The sequence below is a fragment of the Lampetra planeri genome, chromosome 59 (genome assembly GCF_965212315.1).
Source record: "Lampetra planeri chromosome 59, kcLamPlan1.2.h2, whole genome shotgun sequence".
Lineage (NCBI taxonomy): Eukaryota > Metazoa > Chordata > Hyperoartia > Petromyzontiformes > Petromyzontidae > Lampetra > Lampetra planeri.
Window position 1 is genome coordinate 1605052 of NC_136165.1, and position 12073 is coordinate 1617124.

The 12073-nt window shown below is 45.4% G+C and overlaps 1 protein-coding gene across 2 annotated transcripts; it reads left to right on the forward strand.

The window, feature by feature from the left end:
- The first annotated feature begins 1938 nt into the window (after window positions 1-1938).
- PSMA4 (proteasome 20S subunit alpha 4) lies at window positions 1939-8992 on the forward strand. Of its 2 annotated transcripts, none has more exons than XM_078618815.1 (9): window positions 1939-2051; window positions 3365-3391; window positions 3561-3603; window positions 3882-4044; window positions 4700-4777; window positions 5305-5393; window positions 5984-6114; window positions 6960-7083; window positions 7908-8992. In XM_078618815.1, exons 2-9 carry the CDS (start codon window positions 3389-3391, stop codon window positions 8069-8071), a joined length of 795 nt encoding a protein of 264 aa, XP_078474941.1. In that variant the 5' UTR covers window positions 1939-2051; window positions 3365-3388; the 3' UTR covers window positions 8072-8992. The 2 variants fall into 2 exon arrangements, with proteins under 2 accessions (XP_078474941.1, XP_078474942.1); XM_078618816.1 differs by lacking the exon at window positions 1939-2051 and adding an exon at window positions 2161-2179.
- Window positions 8993-12073: the final 3081 nt, after the last annotated feature.

Below are 12073 nucleotides of genomic sequence, written 5' to 3' on the forward strand. Positions count from 1 at the left end.
TGGCTTCATGAACGAAACTTTGTTGATAGTCAGTAGGCTTGCAAAGTACCATCATCTTCATTAATCGAACTGACGAAACGGTTTTCCTTAAAATGTTCTGCTTCTAGACCACCCAGATTATATGGCTTACCAAAAATCCATAAAGAAGGTACATCCCTTCGTCCCATCGTCTGCACCATTGGCTCACCCACCTACAAACTGGCCCCATAACTTTAAAAACAAACTCTTAAAATAACATACAGCAATTGTACAATGTTCAACTTTACCTCAGCCACAGCCCGGATGTTAAAGTAACGGCGGCCATGTTTGCACAGGGGCTCGATGCAACAATGGCAGCCATAATACAGGTTTTTTTGGGGGGGTTAGATCGCGTAAATATAAATGTGGTGTCGTTTAAACATGCCAGCACCACCCGACACAGCCAATTAGTAAAGTTTATCACGTAAATAGAACGTGCCAACTCGTTACGAGTACAGCACTAGCCGGTGTTGCAGCCATTTTGTATCGGGATGTTTTTTCTGACAGCTGATTGGCTGGTGGAGCACGAGCGATGACGTATCCATAGCAACGCTATTTTTTGTGTGTAATTGTATGTGGCTGGAGCACAGAATTCTTGTGTTTTGTGTGGAAATGCGTGCAGCCGCGGTGCAACAGCAACTTTACCTCAGCCACAGCCCGGATGTTGAAGTCACGGCCGCTATTTTTACACAAGGATTCGATGCAACAATGGCAGACATAATACAGGTTTTTTTGGGGGGGGTTAGATCGCGTAAATATAAACGTGGTGTCGTTAAACCCACCACCACCCGACACAGCCAATTTGTAAGGTTTATCACGTAAATAGAATGTGCCAACTCGTTACTAATACGGCACTAACCGGTGTGGCAGCCATTTTGTATCGGGATGTTTTTCTGACAGCTGATTGGCTGGTGGAGCACGAGCGATGACGTATCCATAGCAACGTTATTTTTTGTGTGTAATTGTATATGGCTAGAACACTGGATGCTTGTGTTTTGTGTGGAAATGCGTGCAGCTGCGGTGCAACAGCTAAACTAAAATTTCAAGCCTCAAATTGGCCGTTGTAGTTGCATAAATGTCAACCCATACGATTTACCCCGTATTCTTGTACAGGGAAATTTTAGTTTTCACGTCCATACGGCGTAAAACCGTTTCAATGCGGGCAAAAAAAATGTTTTGTCTATTCGTTTGTGTTTCTCCCTTGTGATGTAACTTTGTAGGATGAACTTTGAGATTTATAAGGGCACGGGTGACCAATAATGTCTGTAACAAAGGGGTTGAGAGATACGATAAGTCAAATAGTATTTATTTATTTTTATTGATATGAGCTAGTGCAAGTCATACACCTGCAGCCATGAGATTTATAAGGGCACGGGTTGAGGGCCTCCCCACTCCATGCTGGCCGTAGGAGCGATATGCCTCAGAATCAGAATATTTATTAATACTGGAGGAATCCGATGACCTATAAAGCTCTTTTTTTTTTACAGATGTCCAGTCGGGACGGGTAAGACCTTGACAACAATACAAAAACATGAGGTTGTCGCCCATCGAAATACTACCCAGGCTCCAACTCTGCTTAGCTTTAAATTTCGATTTAAAGCTTTCGTGACTGCAGGGATTCATCTTCTTGGTTCTTTCGGTAAAGTCACGTAGAAGGAGAATAATAAAATAATAAAACATAATAAAATAATTCTCACGACGTTTCGACCACAACGCAAGCAGCCGTCTTCAAGTGGAGAACAGGTATGTCGATCATTTTTATTTATATTATTATTTCTATTAAATAAATAAAAAGTATATTTTTATTATTATTTACTTTTACCTACGTGCCTTTACCGAAAAAACCTAAGAGTAGGAATCCTTGCAGTCACGAAAGCTTCAAATCTCGATTATAGTAACTACGAAATGTACTGCCGTACACCAATCTCAGTTGCGGTCGTACAGACTACGCTTTGTCGTAAAACTCCATGCCTTGTTCGGAGGAAATCCGCTTTACGGCACCCTGCCAGGCGACCCACGGGCCTAAAGTGACGGTAAGACTCGGTGTATCTTAGTCTCCGACAAAATATAAACGATTACAACATTTACGTTTCTCTCACGCGTAGCAGCTGCGTGGCATTGCAGTCGGAGAGCTTAAGGCTCGCGTCTAACGAGCGAAAGAGTGAGATTTAATGACACAGCTGCGATGCTAAATCTGCTGTTTCACTGTGCGGCCTTGTGTGGGCTCGAGCTTTTATTGCAACCACAGCGGCGGATATTGAATGGATTAGTGGCCGATTATTGATAACTGATTGTAAATTGGTGCGAAATTAACGGGCAGTTAATGCGGGATTGGCATAAATATTCGCGAGGAAAACATTAGCTATCGGATGTTGGCTAACAACATAGTCACGATAAGTTCAATGGACATGGACTGCATGATTAAAGCCTTAAGTGACATTAACGAAGGGTTCGAAATGGGGTTAAAGATATCTATGGGCACAACAAGACTCGCAAAACAAGTGTCGCTAAACGATTGTGCATCGTTGTTATCGTAGGGATACAGCTAGAGACGCTGCGCTAAGAATCCGGCTGCCCGAGTTCGATTCAGAGACAATTGTCTGAACCGGTTCTAGCTTCCCCTTGGTCGACTCGGCCTCAAATTAGTACCAGATACAAAGCAGGCCGGGCGCGGTGCTCACCAACAACCCCTTTGTGTGCTGTGCCGACCTTCATAGCACTTGCCCCAACAGTCTTTGAAGGCTATACGGGGGATCTTTGTCCTTGACACGATGAATTAAGAAACCAGAGAGCGGGTTTTTAGTACTTTTGGGAGGCTGAACCTAATAACGAAACTTTAAATATCAATGTACCTAAAATAAGCACATATTTTAAATGAGGCCATATACTGATTATTTTCTGCTTTGACACTTGCATCAGGAAACCTCTGCAGTGCATTGACAAATACATATAAAATGCTGACAAGTAAGCAAAGAAGCAAGGAGAGGGGTACGATTAAAATTACACTTGAGGCAGAAAGAGGAGGAACACGTTGATTGGACAACATACGCAGGTTATTCACATCATTCGAACTGTCAAGAACAAAAGCCAACGTCCACTAGGGAGATGGAGCGATTTTAGTCATTTTATGTATAGAAGCTAGATGGATTCTTGGCTCGTGAGATAGGCATGATATTTTGGTGGCCTTCATCCGGCAGTGGATAGATCATGGGTTAGGAGTACGCTTACTGCTGCTAATTGGCTGTACTATTTTTCCTTGTATTTTCCACGTCATCGCCTCCACACATGATCATTGTAACAACGTGTACATTCTTTTTCATTAACCTGGACACCTCTTTCTTTACAGACGTGTGATCACTGAACCGCCAACATGGTAGGAAGTTCATGATGTTTTTGTTTTATCATAAAACCGCATTTACACGTACAGTATATGATTGCTTTGTTGATGGTGGAACAGGTGGTGGTGATCTTGGTGGTTGCTTGATTTGTTTATCAATGTCAGCCTGACATTTTGCCTAACATTTTTTGTTCTCTGTCACTAGTCTCGCAGATATGATTCGAGAACAACAATATTTTCGCCGGAAGGTAAGAAAGAGCACATTTAATTTACGTGGAAACATTTTCCCTTCAGTAATTGGTGGAATCTTCTTTTAACCATATTCGTTAGCAGAAAAAAACATAGACCTGTTTGTGTGTCCCAATACAAATTGTCTCCCTAAGCATACACTAAATACCCAATCAGATGACTTAATAATCAAAGGAACAGAGGCCACTGTGGCCAGCCAGAGCATTAACCTATCCCTCTCTCTGCGTGCTGGAGTAAAGTAAGTGACGGTGGAGGGCGGTGTGCTCGCTGTGTGCAGGCCGGCTCTACCAGGTGGAGTATGCCATGGAGGCCATCGGCCATGCGGGCACCTGCCTGGGCATCCTCGCCACCGATGGTGTGCTGCTGGCGGCGGAGCGGCGCAACACGCACAAGCTGCTGGACGAAGTCTTCTTCTCTGAGAAGATCTACAAGCTCAACGAGTGAGTCGCCCGCAAACCGCTTGTTGTGTTTAGTTTGTTGGCCTTCCTCCGCACCTCCCGATTAGCATGGTTGGCTATGTAAGGCGCGAAATACGTTGATGGCGTGAGCAAATGCAACAGCAACACGAGATTTGGACGAGCGGAAAATGTTATTGTGTGTTGGAGAACTCCTCCTAAACCACTCCACCTAAACCACTCCACCTATGATACGTAGTTTATGCGTATCATTTTATTATTGGTCATGATGCTTATCCTCTCTAACCTCATACAATAGCCTGGCACGAGACCTGAGCCCCATTTCACAATTGTGAAACAGAAAGCCACGTGCCATTTGGGGAAGGGTAAGTGCAGGGGTAAGAGGAGCTGTAAGGACCATTGTAACCGTTTTCAAAATCGGTTACCGGTTGTTGCTTAACAACCCTAGTGTATACTGGTGTCTTACGAGGATCAGGAAAGTATCGTGTGTCATTACGTTTCCCCGTCCATGGGATAGTCTGTCTGATAGTTCTGTTGCTGTGATGTAAGTTAACGGTGGGCTTAACACTCTATAACAAGTCTTGGCAGTAGTAAAATGGTTATCATTAAGCATACTTTGTTAGCTGTTTCACGTGGAGCATATATTTGCTTATGTTGTTGATTTTTCTTTGTTTATCAGGGACATGGCGTGCAGCGTCGCAGGGATCACGTCTGACGCCAACGTCCTCACAAACGAACTCAGGGTAATCGCACAAAGGTAACTCCTCCGCTCTTGTCTAATATTTAGGCAACCCCCATTCTTTCGCGCATCATGTCTTAATATTTTATATCTTCATATTTTTTTTTATCAAATTAGGTATTCTCAACGTCAAGTGGTCATCATGGCCAATTCTGTTTGTGCCACCATACCTCAACATGGCTTTGTTCGTCTAGATTCCATAGTTGGTTGAAAGTCGCCACCCAACCATCAACAAACTATACTACAGTCTCATCCCCACCACAATCTGTATTTATGTTTTATAATTGTTGAAACATTGTTCAAGAGACCATTCTTAATTGAATCGCCACCGCCATCTGGCTCTAGGTCTTCCTTTTAGTGGCCAACCTCTTGGTGGTTATTCCTAGAACTATTCACAAAGTGGCCTGCCAGCATTAGTGCAAATAAATAACATTTGTCTTTCACAATATCTTCAGCTGTATGGGTGAGGACATATTTTCGTGAAATTGCGATTCCCTTTGAAAAGCGAGTTAATGATAATTGTGTTTGTTTCGCGAATCCCACAGGTATCTGTTTCAGTACCAAGAGCCGATCCCTTGCGAGCAGCTGGTCACAACACTCTGCGATATCAAACAAGCCTACACACAGTTCGGAGGTATGGCATGCCAAAGGCAATGGAGCAGATCCACTTCAAATCCTGTTGCATACATCAACATCAGAGAGGCTACTATCGAGAGGGGGCCGTTTGGTGCATCCAGCTCGCTTGGGCAGGAAACCACAGACAAGCTGGAAGGCAGCCAGAAACTGCAGCCAATAATTTCCCAAGATCTGGTCTGTTAGTAGGGGGGATACTTGCTATGTCAATTGAATACTTTTTTTAATTTGGACCATGACACTGGTACACATTGGCCTATTCTTGTGAAAGACGTCATGTGATCGTAAATGTTCACTGTCAATGAAGCAGATGGCATGTAGTATTGTATATGGTTATTACACCCGCAGTATTATTCAGGGCAGCCGCTGAATTCAAACCACGAACCTCTGAAACAAGCGGCGAACGCGGTATTGGCTGCGTCACCGCCATGATGCATATGAAATGATGAAAATGTCGAATGTCACCCCAAATGCATGCGTTTCCTCCCAGTCTCATCAGATCAGGCACATTCCTGGTGATTGTTGTGCGCAACGATGGTGTGTGAATCGCTGGGTAATTGTGATCTGAAACATTGTGTTTTTCCTGCGAAGGCAAGCGGCCGTTTGGCGTTTCCATCCTCTACATGGGCTGGGACAAGCACTACGGCTACCAGCTCTATCAGAGTGACCCCAGTGGAAACTATGGAGGCTGGAAGGCCACCTGCATCGGCAACAACAGCGCGGTCAGTGTGGCACCCCTGTCAAACGTGTCAACGCTTAGTCTGCGCAAAACATCATTCTTCCACCTCCCACTCACAATATTGTCTCCATTCGACATCATCGTCAGTGCTGTACCCCCGGCTTGCATGCTTGGCAACTCAAGAGGAGGCGATCGTGTTAAGACTTCAGTTGTTAATTAGTTGTGCTGTCGACATCATGCAAATAATTAAAGTTCAAAGTTTATTTTCTTTAACAAGGTAATAGAATCGGAGAGATCAGGATAGAGTGTAATTTGCAAGAGTGGTCTCTGTCACCAACATGACAAAAGCAAAATAAATTAAAATCAGAACAAAAACAACTGCATCATATGATGAGGAATTGAAGATACGGCAAACGTAATTCCCTGCAGCGCAAATCGACTCTGGCAGATCATCTCCGGGTTGAACAGAGAACAAAGTACGCAACTACGCTGCGGAAATATTAAACAGATATAAGGTGACTATTATACTCATGTGTAAACAAACGATATATACGTCAAAGACATCCGTTACGTACCCTCCAGCTATCATCAGCCATGTTTTTGTCGCCTTCAATAGCTGTCCATTGTGCACGTATTATCACGTTTTTTCCAGTTGTGTCCCTCCAACCAATGTCACCAATTGTTTACCGAACTTGCAGCCCGTGTTATATGTTTCGCTAAGGTCACATACTTTCACGGGCAGTATGAAATCAAGTCACGGCCTTTGTGCAATGAAGTTGCATGGTGCATCAAATGAAGCAGCAGGACGCATCTGGCCCATGGACCATAGGTTCCCCACCTCTGGTCTAACGTGAGCTGTCTGTTCTCCCGCCACTCAACCTGTTGCAGGCATCCGTGTCGATGCTGAAGCAGGAATACAAGGAAGGAGATATGACCCTCCAGTCTGCTCTGGCTCTGGCTATCAAAGTACTCAACAAGACCATGGACGTCAGCAAGCTCACGGCCGAAAAAGGCACGCGTTCTTCATTCGTTTTCGTTAATCTTTTCCCCCAGTGTCATTCTCATTGTGCCATTGGCCTAGCGTTGTCACAAGACAAAATTGATTTCCGCTTTATGACACGTACAATTTGGATTGACGTAGTGTATACATTCGACCGCATCGCAAGATGCTGTTTCAGAAAAAGTGGGCGTACCGAGGATAAAGGGAAAGGTTTTCAGCTTGGCCCTGAACAGCCACAAGGAGTCAACATCTCCAAAGGCTATGGAACGTCAGTTCCAGACCATATGACTCAATTTGGATGACACATAGCAACCAGACAGCAATCATCGCCCCCTACTGGTAGACATACTTAATTGCAGGCTATAGTGCTAAATCATCTTGTCCACGGAGGGACAGATGTTTCTGGGGATGCTCCTTTCAAATTTGTTAAGTAGAGATGCGATGTAAGTCGCGTGTAAAGCACTATGAGACGCCCTGGCATGAAGTAAGGTGGCTCCAGAGTGTGCGTGGAGGGGAGTAGTGTGAGATAAGAGGTAGGAGAGTGCGTGGAGGATCTTGAAAATGGTGAGTGCGATTTTTTAATTGATCAAGGATTGCGTTATGAGCCAAGTGGGGGGACAAGAGTATTGGGGTGATGTCTCGTTTACAGGAGCAGGTAAAGCATCTAGTCGTGGAAAATAAATCTGGGTGGCTGCTGGTCACTGCCTTGCCAAGTAATCCCATGTGGAATACCAGGTTTCCAGGAAGGTGGTACTAAGTCGTTAAGAAAATGCACATTGTAATTACGTAATCATATTGCGTCTTTAACTTGTGCTTGCCTTCGTTTCCCTCTGCAGTTGAGATCGCCACCCTGACTCGGGAGAACGGCATAACCAAAATCAAGGTTCTCAAGCAGAAGGAGGTGGAGGCCCTCGTCAAGAAACACGAGGAGGAGGAGGCCAAAGCCGAGAAAGAGAAGAAGGAGAAGGAACAGAAGGAGAAGGAGGGGAAGAGTAGCTAGAGAACGCGTATGCGTGCAAATTCCCACGGTGTCGCCACTGAAGCACAGAATGTCCTCAAAGAACCAGGCTAATTCAGCGGCGTGCTGGGGTTGCCCCAGTATATAAATGCGTTTTCTTATTAAACAAAAAAATCCCTGTTATTTTCATGAAGACCAAATCGCTCCCAATGTACAGCTGGTAAAGATTTATATTGCTGTTTATGTGAAAGAACGCAATATAAAAGAAAAGGGGGATAAAAAAAATGACACTGAAACCCCACTAAAAAGTCACGATCAATTTCGGCACACAGTAATCCGTTGTCACTGCAGTAGTTGCCGTACGAAACGCCGGCAGCGGACTGGGACCGTGCCGGTGCGTGATGCTTGCACTCAGCATGGTGGCGCAGCGTCGGGAGTGTGATTATGTCAACCCCGTTTGCAGGAAATCAGTTCAAAAGCAACTGTGTCTTCACATGAGAAATCGAACAATATTGCACAAACAAGTCAATGTTAACGATTTAATTCCTTGGAGTATAACATCGGCTCTAGCTGATCATTAGTGGAACATTGGTGTTCACTTGGAGCGAAATGTCGTCCTGCGTGCCAAACAACACGCGGCACGACCCGGGAACTGACCGGCGAACCGTGCAGCACAACCAACCCTACGCAGTTGCATTTGTGGATTTGTGTTTTAACTTTTTGGGTCAAATTTTGGGGGGGGCGGCAGTGGTGGGGGAGGGGCGTTGCGGGCTCGGGAGCAGGTGAAAATAAGGAGACGAACCTTTCTGGAATGGCCGTGCCTGCCTCGTCCCAAAAGGTAGAGTTTTTTGCGCTTCTTTGACTTCGAAGTGTGTGCCCAGATGCAGTTGGCTTTAATTAAGGTTCATTGTTGACTCGATGTGTTGTCCCGTTCCAGCCAATAAAAGTGAGATGGTGATGTCACAGACTTTTGATGTGCCCTTCAATAGGTCTACTCACTGAATTGTTTCTGGATTGCAAGTCAATTGTGCAAAACATTTCACCACTGTGGCAGTTAAAATGTTAACGTGTTGTGTAGAATTCTCCAGATATTAATATGTGTGGAAAACTGGTATTAATCCGTAAACAAAAATTATTCAGTTACCAGATATGCAAAAACAAACATTTAACCCTTTTAGGAACAATGGAAAACCAACTTAATGGTCGAAGGGTGTCCCAAAACTTGAGACAAAGCAACAGTAAAAGGACCTGGCTCCGGCATCCCCTTCGTGTATATTTGAAGACAAAAGGAAATTTTAAAGTGCCGCAGCGATGGCTCTAGGCATGAGCACAGGAATAGGGTGCCAAGTAGCTCAATGGACCCAGGATTCATAAAAGTTACGAGTGAAGCATAGCTCAAATTCTGCCTACATCTCTCAACACGTCCATCACCTCTGCATCTTCTCTCATTTTATATTTCTACGTGTCATTGACATGTATCTCATCTCGCTACATCTCTTATGTGATCTCACTCAAGAGTATACATTTAAAGGGAGGTCCTGCAAAAATAATGTCTGCTTAAGAGCCCCCGAGTGGGCGACTACCACCACCCGTCATGCATATGCATGATTTTTTTTACTCAGCCTTGAGTGTTTGAAAGTTGACGGAAACTGACAGCAGTGGATAGGTAACTCCACACCAACGCGTCTCGAACTCCTTACGACCCACCGCTACTGTACGTCACTATGTTTGCCACGCGTCTCCTCTTCACCACACTCGGTGTTTTGAATTATAGCTATGCACAGGGTGGCCCAAAAGTCAGGACACAGGGTGATTTCATTTATCTTAATGCTGGCATTAACACTTTTATTTTCTTAATTAAATGTGTTGTCTATTATGAATATCTTATGTTTCTTCTTACTGTGGGGTCACCTCAAATCCATCATTTACAAGACTCGACCAAAAACCCAGAATGAATTGAGACGAAACTATTGATGAATGTTAAAAAATTACAGCTGAACTCCCAAAAAAAAAGTTAATTCCCAAACCAATTCATGTTTGTAGAAATGTTAATTTAAGTCAGTTTGAACATGTGTTAATATGGATTAAATATCCCTATGTGATTTGTTAAAATAAACAATTAACATGTGTGTCTTGATATTCGGGCCACCCTGTATATTCCAACGGCGTCATTTGCGGTGTGATTTTTATTTTATTTTGGCAAATTTGGACCACTCCTGCGAATGACGTCTCCAAATCTTTAACATCCACCGTGAGCGAAATAGTAGACTTCGTAAAGTGTTTAGTTAATACGCACTATAGTATTCATCAGAGCAGCCCGCTGGATCCGAACCAAGAACCTCTGCAACAAGCGGCGAATGTTGCCGCGATAGCTGGGTTACGCCGCCGCCCTACAAAGAGGGGCTCGCTGCTCATCGATCGGAGATTGCAAAGGAATTGACGGCTGGCAAAGGAAGGGTTCTGCGATCGGCAAACTCACTACGCCGTTGGGCGGGCTAAACCGCAGGTGCAAAACCCCAGTGCAAATAAATTTTGACGAGTGCCAGTGCAGGGCTGACGTTCTCCATGCCTCTTGAACTCATCAGCACGGGGTAACTGGATGATAAACGAATTAGCCGGGTGTGGGGTTTCACCGACAGCTGACATTACCACTGCTATGTTGTTCTACAAGAAACCTAACTCTGGAAATGCCGGTGACCTGTAATACAACCTTTTTTTAAACGTGGGGTACGCCCTTGAATTTTGTACGTTGCGTTTACGCCCTGCTCATTGTTGTATCGACTTGCTGGGCTGAGTTCGTGGGTCGTTGCGACGCCGAGCGACGGTGGCTGCGCGCACGTAGCTGCCTGTGATCCAGCGCTGGTGTGGAGGCAGCAGCAGCGGCAGCGAGGGTTGGTGAATCACGCACAGATCTCGTGAAACTCCCTTCCCGTGGGCGTCGAGGAGGGGTCCGTACACTGGCTGGCCAGGAGAATGCAGTCGAGCAAAATGTGAATGTCCATCTGTTCCATCTTCCATTCCCGGGGGTATCGAGGCGGAACAGCACATGTGGACCAGTCTGTTCCATCTGTATGGGATATAGTCTTGCCCCCATGCACGCATGGGTTTTTATCCGGATGTTCCAGTGTCATTAATTGGCCGATAACACCGTAATATATAGAGGCTCGCAGAGCTCACCGCCTGGCTGCTGCCTTTCCCACTCGTCTGTGGTTCTCTTTTCGAGAGCTAGCGAGTTGACATTATTATTTACGCACCCGGCAACGCGAGTTTGATTCCCGTCCACGGCTAGTTACACGTTAACCTTAACCTCTTCTTATCACGGTTGGCTGCGTATGGTGCGAAAGAAGTTCAACACACATACATCTAAACCAGTCCTCAGCCACCCTTCCCCCAATACACACTGGCCAGCGTGGTGAAGTATGGTGAAACAGCCACCTACCTGCAACACGGTGTGGGGATGCCTTAATCCAGCAGTGTATTAAAAATAATTGACTTTGAATCAGTCTGCTGGAGGTCACGCGGGGTGATGCGCAGAGCAGTGGTGCTTCTGGCAGTCACGCACAACGTGCAGTGGCATTAAGCGCAATTCGCCTTGCGGGAAAATACTCAGCAAATCAAACACGCCGAGAAAATGCTTTGAAACAGACATTGGGTGTTGACTCTCTGATGTACAATTACACAGGCACCTCCATGCCAATGTTGAGGTCTGCTCGCCACAACGAGGGGGCTTCGGGAGAGAGAGATCGTGTAGTTGTGCTGTCCCCCCTCCTCCGGTGAAGGAGCGCAGACCGCAGTGGTTTACCAAACGGTCCGTAGGGCTCACTGCTTATCAGAGATGGCAAAGTCATTTATTTTTGGCAAATGAAGCCTCTGAGATCACCAACCCAGGCTCAGTCTCCAGCACGGACATCGTGTATACCCCCACGCCCCCCCCCACCACGCCGCTGGACCATGTCCTGTGCGATGCTCGTCTCGAGTCAAAGGGCCCGCACGATATTTAACCGCGGACACCACTGCTCACCTCGTAGGGCATCCACCGTGTAT